Genomic DNA, 11,677 nt, shown 5'->3' with positions numbered 1-11,677 from the left:
TGTTTTATATATATATATATGTTTTATATATATATATAAGTTTTATATATATATATAAGTTTTATATATATATACATATATATATATATATATATATATATATATATGTTTTATATATATATATATGTTTTATATATATATATATGTTTTATATATATATATATGTTTTATATATATATATAAGTTTTATATATATATATATAAGTTTTATATATATATATAAGTTTTATATATATATATAAGTTTTATATATATATATGTTTTATATATATATATATATAAGTTATATATATATATATAAGTTTTATATATATATATATATATATATAATTTTTATATATATATATATATATATAATTTATATATATATATATATATAATTTATATATATATATATATATATATAATTTATATATATATATATATATATATAATTTATATATATATATATAATTTATATATATATATATAATTTATATATATATATATAATTTATATATATATATATAATTTATATATATATATATAATTTATATATATATATATATATATAATTTATATATATATATATATATATAATTTATATATATATATATATATAATTTATATATATATATATATAATTTATATATATATATATAATTTATATATATATATATATAAATTATATATATATATATATAAATTATATATATATATATATAAATTATATATATATATATATAAATTATATATATATATATATATATAAATTATATATATATATATAAATTATATATATATATATAAATTATATATATATATATATAAATTATTATTATTTATATATATATATATAATTTATATATATATATATATAATTTATATATATATATATAATTTATATATATATATATAATTTATATATATATATATATATAAATTATATATATATATATAAATTATATATATATATATAAATTATATATATATATATAAATTATTATTATTTATATATATATATATATAATTTATATATATATATATATAATTTATATATATATATATAATTTATATATATATATAATTTATATATATATATATAATTTATATATATATATATAATTTTTATATATATATATATATATATAATTTATATATATATATATATATATATATATATATATATATATATATATATATATATATATATATGAATAAGTTAATATATATATATGAATAATATATATTTACTGTATTTTGGGGAAAGAGTTCCGACAAAGTGCTCGATTAAGATGGCTTACGAGAGTTGAACATTTTTTACGTGGTTCCATTTATGTGTTACCATTAACGTTTTCCTGTTGTGTTGGGCTTGAAACCGACGGTACCAATGTTTTTCTGAACTTTTGTATAATTAATAAACATATATTTATATATATATTAAGTTAATATATTAGTCCTCGTGCAAAAGAGCAGGGCACAAAATGTTTTAAATAATAATAATAATAGAATAACAAAGACTTTCGCTGGCGAGGACTACTATTGAGCGTAACCAGTTATACTGTCCTTTTGAAATTTTTATCTCTATTTTTCTCGTTATCTATTGAATATTTTTAATGAAACCTATATGAATATGTTCCTTATTAAATTGTAAAGATTTTCTATTCTGAAAGAAATTAAAAAAATTTAATCTAGAAAAGTTATTTTTAAGTTTTTGTTAAAAAAATTCAGATTGTCTCATTATTCAGACGTGTATGACAAAGAGGGTGTGGCAAAAAATGAGTTGTGATGTGAGGAGAAATACAAACTGAAACAGAGAGAATATTCAGACCTGTAATAATACAAAGAGAGGGTTGCAAAAATAAGTTGTGGTGTGAGGAGAAATACAAACTGAAATAGAGAGTAGGAGACATTTTATAAATACATGATAAAACCACATTCATTTTTTTTAAATCCAAATTAATAAATTAAATAAAATATAATCTTAAAAAGATATGATACAAGTTAGAAAAGCATTTCATCCAAGGCATGAAAATTGTTAAACAAAATGTTTTTACTATAGGCTTTAAAAATAAAGATACAAGATTCAATTTGAAATTTATTTATCTTCAAAGTGCACTTTTATAAATTTTACAAAGTAAGGTATTAAATTTTTACACCTTACTTTGTAAAATGTATGAAAGTGCACTTTGAAGATAAATAAATTTCAAATTGAATCTTGTACCTTTGTTTTTAAAGCCTATAGTAAAAACATTTTGTTTAACAATTTTCATGCCTTGGATGAAATGCTTTTCTAACTTGTATATATATGAATAAGTTAATATATATATATATATATATATATATATATATATACTTTTTTTTTAATTATTTGGGGTAAACAGTTACATATGGTCGCTACAAATAGCCATCTGTTTCAAAGAGACTTCATCAGGCGACCTGAAACCTCTCGACACCAAAAAGAAAAAAGGGTTTTCTTTTTGGCATCGAGAGGTTCCAGGTCGCCTGATGAAGTCTCTTTGACTGAAACAGATGGCTATTTGTAGCGACCATATGTAACGGTTTACCCCAAATAATAAAAAAATATTTTGCTCTTTTTATTGAGCACTATTTAACAACCTCGTTGTCTTCATTAGTTCAAACTTTTGAACACCTCAAACCTATATATATATATATATATAAAATAGACAAATTTGTAGTATTCCGAATTATACTGGGTTAATATAATTCAGTAATTGTTCATATACCAATAAATTTAAGCCAAAAAGGTGAGATGACTTAAAAAGTAAGCTACAAAATTATCATGTTTCATAATTGAGCATTCATATACTGTTTTAACAAAAACCAAGACTTCAAGAAATGGGTGATAGCAACAAAAAGTGTATTTCATTGTTAGTTACAATTGTTTCAAGACCATTTTGACAAATTCAAACAATATGTTGTTTGAAAATTTTCACAAGAATAGCCTTTCTTTGAAGTCTTGGTTTTTGTTAAAACAGTATATATATATATATATATATATATATATATATACTAGCTGTACCCGGCCACGCGTTGCTGTGGCTCAGTTTGTTAAAATGGAACATATTCCTCAAGAAAAATTGCATTTTGTTCGTGTATTTACTTTTATTATTTTTTGCAATTTTTTTTAATCAATAAAAGTTATTTTTTTCCAAAAAAAAAAAATTAATTTTTTACCATAAATGGTTAGGTGAAAGTTTTTTTTTCAGGAAAACTTGCACTTTTTTTTTTTTTTAAAGAAATTTCGCAGTAAACGTTTCTCTTTTAAAACGGAATTTTTATTATAAAAAGAACAGATGAATGCTTTACATGAACACTGTAAATAGTTATGTGAATGAAGAGAAAAGTTTGATTCTTTTTTTCATTAGAATGTACAAATTATTTTTTTTTTTAACAGATGTTCAGAAAATAAACAGAAAAATACTTCCATCATTAATTATGCAGAAAAATAAATAAAATGTTGATTTAGTGTTTCAACATTATGCTTATAAATTACGATAAAACTTGCTGAGTATGCGCTGTTTTACGGTTGTTGCAAAAATGGAACAGAAACTTAAATTTCACTCTGTTTTAATCTTTCTTAATTTTTTAATTGTGCCCTCCAAACGAATATAATCAAAACAGTAACATTCAACAATTGTACTTTATGTATATAAAACACAAAATATTTAAAAAAAAAAAAAAAAAGAAAAAGTTAATAACGAAAGGGAAATAATTCCATTTTTAAACGAAAAAGTCAGTTTGGTATATCTTTTTGTTATTTTTTACATAAGTCCAGCTTACCATTCACATTGGAAATGTCGACATTTATAGGTTGTCGGGTACGTTTACAACGAATAAACACTCCAATCTAGTAGATGACACCCCTATCACGAAACTGCGAATAAAATATAAAAAACTCGTAATTTCTCTTTTAAAAGTGGGTTGTTTATTTTCTTTATGGATTATACTTCCAAAATAAACTATTAAAGTTGTTTTAAAAGTAATAGAAATATTTTTTTTATTTTTTTAAAAACAGTAATGAATTTTACGAACTCAATATTTTTCAATTTTTAAACTTTATAAATCTATAAAAATTTTTCTATTCATTCTATTTTTACGATATTTTCAGGATCAATGTGAAATTTTATGCTCTTTCCAATAAACCGAATATAATATTTTAGACAAACGTTTTTTTTTACATTCACGCCCCCCCATTTTCAAGTGTCTATTATAAAGTAAATAATTAATTTACACACCAAAGTTTTATATATCACAAATTGAAGAGAAAAGGTCAATAATATATTCAAATTTAAAACAAAAAAAGTAGTGCTTTTTAGAAATTTACCTGTAAAGTTCGAAGTTTTTTTTTTAAAACCACGTTTTTTCTTTTGTTTTTTTTTTAATGAAATGTTGGTACTTGCTCCTTTAATTGAAAAAAAATTAGGGCTTGAATTACATTTTTCGAGTAGTTATAAGCTTAGAAAGACAGAGGGGTCGAATAATTCACGCCTCCAATTTTGAAATGTCTATTAAAAAGTAAATAATTAATTTACTCACCAAAGTGTTATATATCAGAAATTGAAGAGAAAAGGTCAATAAATAATATATTCAAATTTAAAACAAAAAAAAGTAGTGTTTATAGAAATTTACCTGTAAAGTCCGAAGTTTAAAACCTTTTTTAAAAAAAAAAAACCACGTTGTTTGTTTTTTTGTTTTTTGTTTTTAATGAAACCTTGGTCCTTGCTCCTTTAATTGAAAAAAAAAATTAGAGCTTGAATTACATTTTTCGAGGAGTTATAAGCTCGGAAAGACGGGGTGGAATTATTCACTATTTTTCACGAAATTTCTGATACACCTACCAATCTACCCATGTTAGAACGGCTTTCGGAATAGACACCCCTAACCTTGCCAGCATACCCGAAAAGCTATAAAAGTTCACGTGTCAAATGTGAATGATGAGTTGGACGTAATGTAAAAATGTACCGAATTTAAAAGGGAACGAAATTCAAATTTCCATTCCATTTTTACAACAACCGTAAAGCAGAGCATTCTGTGAAAATTTTTTTTTAAGCAAAAAAAAAAAAAAAAAAAAATATTTGTTTCGCTATAAATTCCTAAACTCATTTCACCTTAAATAATTTAGGTGACTGAAATAGGAATCTAATTGAATCTTTTATTTCCTGATAGTATGTGAGAAATTTATTTTTCTTCGAATTCATTAATACGGACTTTAGGGGCTTTTTTCGGAATGTTCCTGTAAAAATTATTTTTTATTGTTACAAATTATGATGCTTTATTTATATAAAAAAAAGCAAAAATAAATTCTTGCGTTTTTATTTACTACCGAAAACCATAACTTTAGTAAAGGTATTTTTTGTTTAAACAAAATAAAACATTTTCACTAAGTGTTAAGTAAATATAATTAGTTCATTATATTCTGCGATCATTATTTGATAAATACTGAAATTATTATTAAAATTGATTAATTTCCTGATTTTTAGTGAATTTTTAAGTAAAGGGAAGGGTCAAAATGTTTATACACTTTGAGCATCGGCATTCATTGTCTGTACCTACCATTTTTCGATGAATATTTGATAGCAAAGCGACCACATGCGGTTAATTTAAATCAAATTTCAATCACATGGTTACATTATCAATAATCATGAGATTAAACCCATTGAAAATTTACCGATATTGTAAACACATTATGTTTACATTAAGCCTGTGAGACCAAAATATCCTTTTCTGACATTTAAAAAAACCCGCGAGGTCAGGAGAAAGAAATGTCCAGAAAAATCGCTAGATTTTTAACTTTTATCATCTGAAATTTTCAAAAATCGTTAATTCCCCCCCCCCCAAAAAAAAACAATATTTTAACTTCCTACACTAAAAAAATTATAAATATAGTATAATCAATATATAAAATGTTCCGTGTTTTCTTACTATATGTTTCTGGAATTATATTGAAGCGGTTAGCTCCCCAGAAGGCTTATATATTTTATCAGCTAGTTTTACCTGTTTTTTTCAGAGAGGGTATTTTTTTTTTTTTTTTTTTTGCAAGAAACAAATCGTAAACTCAAACTTTTTATAATAAAAGTTAAATTGAAATATACTGCAAATTAAACATCACAATAATGGTGCAACATATTTTGAAATTAGAAAAATAAAAAAAAAAAAAAAACTTTGTTTTAGCATGTTAAAAGTATTTTGATAATTAAATTCTACTGTATTGGTATAAGTTTTTTTTTTTTTTTTGCTGTTGTTTCTTGCTTTTTACAATTTTCGATTAAATACTTCTAAATTGAGCGTGATTGCTTAGATTATATTTTAAAATAAACTTCGGAGGTTGGAATACCCCCCCCCCCCCCCACCGAAAATGTACTTGGAAAAATCGATTTTATAGTGAGATTTATGAATGGTTAGCCGAAAAAAAGGTGAAAAACAAAACAAATAATCAATAAATAATTGTTACCAAAGGCAATAAATGCTACTTTTTTTTACTTACATGAATGAGTTTATTTTATGTTTTAAAGTATTTTCAAGCGCTTTTCTTTATTTTTTAATCTAAAATTGTGGGTGTGTGGGTGCGAAATATCTCCAAATTTTCGAGAATTCCCTGCCAGATTGCAAACGAAATCTCAAGATCTAGCAGGAAAACCGCTAAATTGGAAACACTGGTCACGTGACAGGAAGCGGTAATAAATAATTGTCCCTAAATAAAAAAAATGGCCTATCAGTACAAAGAAAACCACCTATTTACCATAGAAAAATTAAGTATAATGTTATAATTAAAAAGAAATATATAAAAACACACATGGATATAGTAAACATATTATACCAAAACGTGGAAGCCATCCGTCCAGTGGTTTTTTAGACTATTAATTGCAAACGAACCAAGAGTTACATTTTTATATATATACATATATATATATATATATATATATATATATGATTAAGTTAATATGAATATATATAAAATGGTTATACGGCATATTTCTCAAGGCATTTTATTGTTGGTTCACTTCCGCCAACAGATATTTTAACTGAAGGAATTTATCACATATTTAATCATGGAGACATTCTAAGACGAATTATTATTATCATTATTATTAGTAGTATTATTACTAGTAGTATTATTATTTTTATTATTAGTAGTAGTAGTATTATTAGTATAATTATTATTTTTTTTAATATTATTAATTATATTTTTATTATAATTATTATTATTAGTATTATTACTTTTATTATTTTATTATTATTAGTAGTAGTATCATTAGTATTATTACTATTTTATTATTATTATTTTATTATTATTATTATTATTATTAGTAGTAGTAGTAGTAGTAATAGTAGTAAATATTTTTTGAATAAGAATATTTTTTTAATAAAAAATGTTTACTTTTAATTATTATTATTATTAGTAGTAGTAGTAGTAGTAGTAGTAGTAGTAGTAGTAGTAGTGTTAACGCTTGCATCATTATTATTATTATAAGTAGTAATTCTTTTGGTGTAAAAATGATGCATTATTTTAATAAAAAATTCTTAATTACTTTAAGAATGTGTCATAAAAAAGACGTTGCAAAACACATTTTCAGTGACTGAATTTATGGTTAGAATCATTAAAAATTCTTCAGCACTATTTCTTGTAACTCTTAACTTTCCTTTTCTTAAGTAAATAAACGTTTTTTTTTCCCCCAGAAAAGTATAATTTTTACAGCAAACTACTACTAATAATAATACATATACTACTACAACTACTACTAATCATAAAATTACAAATACTGCTTCAACTGCTAGTAATAATAACCACTAATAATTTATCTTAATGTCTCCGTAATTAAATATGTGATAAATTCCGTTAATTAAAATATCTGTTGGAACATGTTTCGTTGGAGATACCAAATCATTTATCACCGTTTAGAAAACGGCAAAAGTAATGCAACAATGAAATACCTCGAAAATATACCGGATAACTGAATAAATAGGTCAAAATAATAAAATGAATAAAATAGAATAGAACCAGACCTTGACCATAAGACAAGGTCCAACGACATTGGTCTTGTAGGTTTTCATCATATCTTCTGAATTAATCATGTCAAACTTGAGACCAGTTTTTATGCCGGCATTATTGAGCAATATATTCAAGCCTGACTCTCCCAAATAACTCTCCACCTTCTTCTTAGCAGCAATTATGGAAGCTTCATGATGAACATCTAAAATAAAAAAATAAAATATTTATTGGAGAAAAATCAGTTGTTTCCATTTCAATAGCATAATTCACACAATAGAACAAGTAGTACATGCACACAGATAGAACAGGGATCTTGGGTTTACTTTCGGCAGCCTTGTAACTCTCACTTACCCCTATTTTGTCCTTTAGTCCTCACATTCCATGAGCAATGTTTTTGATAAGGAGGGAAGAAGTGCCATTTTGTGGGTCGGTTGTTGTTTTTAATGGGTAGTATTTGGAGATTTTCAATCCTCTCATAATATTCATTATCATTCAACTGTTAATTTAATCATTTCATTAATTCTTATAACTTCCAGTGTTTCTTTTTTCCTTGATAATGATGACTTATTAGAATATTATATATATATATATATATATACACACATTAGTGATGGGATAATTCCAACATTTTCCCTGAATTCACTACAATTACCAGTTCCGTAGTAAATTCCCAGTTCCAATTTTTTATAAATCTCTAAATACTTAACTATAAAGTTGTTTTGTCTTGATTACCATAAAAACATGTTGAATGTGCAAATATTTTATCAAACATAAAAACTGTAGCAATCAAAACTTGCTACAATCACAGGCAGAAGCTAATTCTTGTGGCTCGAGATTTGAAATCCATTTTCTCCCTGGCTTGTCCAATCACAAGCCAGCTCTCAATCACGTGACCGAGTAAATAAAAGGCGAAATCACAAACTCTCTTCCTCTTTCCTCCTGGCCCTGCTGGGCAGCAAATTTCGCCTGGGCGTTTGGCCCAAGGCTAACATGAGTATCACAAGCCAACATGGCTATCGTCAAAACTTGCTTTCACATGCGTTTCACACCCGCACTCTTTCCTATCACAAGACACTAACTCTTTGTCCCATTTCTACTATCGGACGCACACTCCTACCACATATAAACAAGTTGAACATTTTTCTCTCTCTTTCAACAGGCCTAACCTATATCTAATCTTCGTCTTCACATCAGGAACTCTTTTCACGACTACTATAAATACAAGCGCACACAAACACTGAACTCTCCTACTAACTCGTTCCTCTCTGTTGTACACAAAGATGACAAATAAAGTTGCTTTTCAATATAGAATGAAACATCCATTTCGTTGTCTCTTATTCTATAAAACTCACTTGTGGGGGAGAGGGGGTAATCTATAGATTTTAGTTTTACTTGTAGTTTATGGCCCTGTCGGTGGGGCATTAGAATACGCCGACTGCACCCCTGCAGAGGGTAAAAGTCCCTCAATGGGGGTCCTGAATATGACCTTAAACTATATCCAGTGGTGAGGCCTCAACTTGCGGGCTTTGGGGAGTGTGGAGCCACCCTTTAATTACCATTGCTCCCAGGCCCACTCTGACCCGGAGTGGTAGTACCTGTTAGGGTCCCAACTATGGGTTAAATAGAAACCGACTTGAAAACAACCAAAATATTCTATTAAAAAAAATTTTCTTCAAAATCACTGGATTCGGCATTAAATAACCTGAAAAGGGTTGATATGCCGTAAAACAAAAACAACCAACCAACCAACTTGTAGTTTTAACCCCGTAAATAAACATTTATTTATTTATTTGCAGACTGTTATCCTTATCTTCATAGTTGTGGTTGTTTCACCATGTGTCAGCCAACTCATCCTCTGGCCTTCTTTAGGTGATTAACCGTGACAGGATAGGAACGCTGAGTCTTGTGTCTGTATTCTCAGTAATTATGACCTTTCATAGTTGTTGTCGTGTCCATGTTTTTGGCCGACTAATCCTCTGGCCTGCTTTGGGTAGGATTGAAACCACTATCTTCAGACAATGTTTACCGGGAATCATAAAGATTCCGCCTCTATCCACTGTGTCACCTGAAGAAGACTAGAGAATGAATTGGCCAAAAAGAAACAACACCTATGAGGATGAGGATAATAATCTGTAAATAAATAAATACACAAATTACTCATCTCAAAGTATTCCAATAAATGAAAAAGATAATAGATATTTGATTGAAAATTATTGAACTTTTCAATATTATAATTTATTTTGCTTATCTTTTCTCATATGCATGTTTTATCAAACTGAATTATCAACTGAGCATACTCAGATCAAAGTTTGAATAGCTTAAAAACGAACTGTAAGTTTCATCACACATAAACACAATTTGAAGTAAAAAGAAAATCTTTTGAGAAAACTTTTTTCTTTTTTTTTTTTACAAAGGAGTCACCACTTATCAAGGCCCGGAGGCCCCTCAAGGATAAGGGTTAATGAGTGTACAGTAATCAATGGGACAATATCGTAGCAATCGTTAGTAGTGGAAATTTGATAAATTGGATTACTTAAGGGGACGGCTTAGGTTAGACGACCATATTGTAGTCAACTGGAAAGCAGGGAAACAGTTCCACAGGGATGCAGTTGTAAGAAACTTTGTTCATGGAATCTACGTTTATGTTTAGGCACAGATAAAGAATTTTGAATTAAATGTTAAAAAGTTAATGAAATTAGTTTTGTTCAGTTTTGAAATGTAAACAACAGGTACCTCTGACGTGTGTCCCAGTTTTAACCTCCCCCATATATAACACGATGTAACTGTAATTTAAAATTTTCATCCTAACTTTTTTACCATTTAAAATAAGAAGCTTCAAATAAACTGCTAATTTAAAAAAAAAATTTTTACAGCATACAAAAATAATGAAAATGCGAAACAAAAAATCGTGTTTACATTATCGACGCTTTAAAACAACATTCTATGTAGTGACGTTTTTGAAGCCGTAAATATACCTATGTTTTAAAAATCTAGCAAAATTAAGTACGAAGGCCTTTAAGCAACATTATTTTTATATATATAAGTGTCAACAGAAGACATTAAAATTAATTTTATTTTAATTACTTTCATCTGTGTAGGTCGTTAAAAAATCTATTTATTTTGTTATGTAAATATGAAAAGCCGATAGCAAAAGAAAACATTACTTCCATTAACCATTATAGCGCCAATGCTTATCCATAGAAATTGACACAGGAAAAAATAAACACATGAAACTATGACGTTGCTACGGAGGTGCCTCGTAAACAATATTTGTCATGAAGTTGTTTTACAAAAAAGTTACAAAAATATAAAAAATTAAGATCTCACCAATTTGAATGATGTGAATGTTGGGGTGGTCTTTCGCCAAAGACTGCAATTTCTACAAAATAAATCGTTAAACTTGATTTGTATATTTTTCTATTTAAGATTTGAGTGTAAAAGTAAAAAAAAAATAAATAAACAAACAAACAAAAAACAATATACGATACAATAGAAAATTAATTATTAATGAAAACAGTTTTCAAAAACAATTAGTGAAAATTGAGTTTTGCTAAATTGGCCTAAGATTTCAGAAAATAATTATAAGAATAATTGTTACAAGTCGGACTCACCAGTTTCTTTTTTTCAGCAAAACTTAATTTTTGCTAATTGTCTTCAAAAACTATTTTCATTAATAATTAATTT

The 11,677-nt window shown here is 25.8% G+C and overlaps 1 protein-coding gene across 1 annotated transcript in view; it reads right to left on the bottom strand.

Annotated features, from left to right (window-relative positions):
- The window catches only part of LOC145278306 (C-signal-like), a 50,267-nt gene that overhangs the window by 22,453 nt on the left and 16,137 nt on the right, over positions 1-11,677 (bottom strand). The window contains exons 2-3 of the mRNA XM_080130601.1: positions 11,321-11,372; positions 8,008-8,195 (exon numbers count right to left, since the gene is read on the bottom strand). Of these exons, the coding sequence (XP_079986727.1) occupies positions 8,008-8,195; positions 11,321-11,372 (240 nt within the window). The remainder of the gene's footprint in view (positions 1-8,007; positions 8,196-11,320; positions 11,373-11,677) is intronic.

This window comes from Euprymna scolopes, chromosome 1 (genome assembly GCF_053919585.1).
Source record: "Euprymna scolopes isolate OS-2025 chromosome 1, ASM5391958v1, whole genome shotgun sequence".
Taxonomy (NCBI): domain Eukaryota; kingdom Metazoa; phylum Mollusca; class Cephalopoda; order Sepiida; family Sepiolidae; genus Euprymna; species Euprymna scolopes.
The sequence above is the reverse complement of the archived record's forward strand: the minus strand, read 5'-3'. Positions and strand labels throughout refer to the sequence as shown.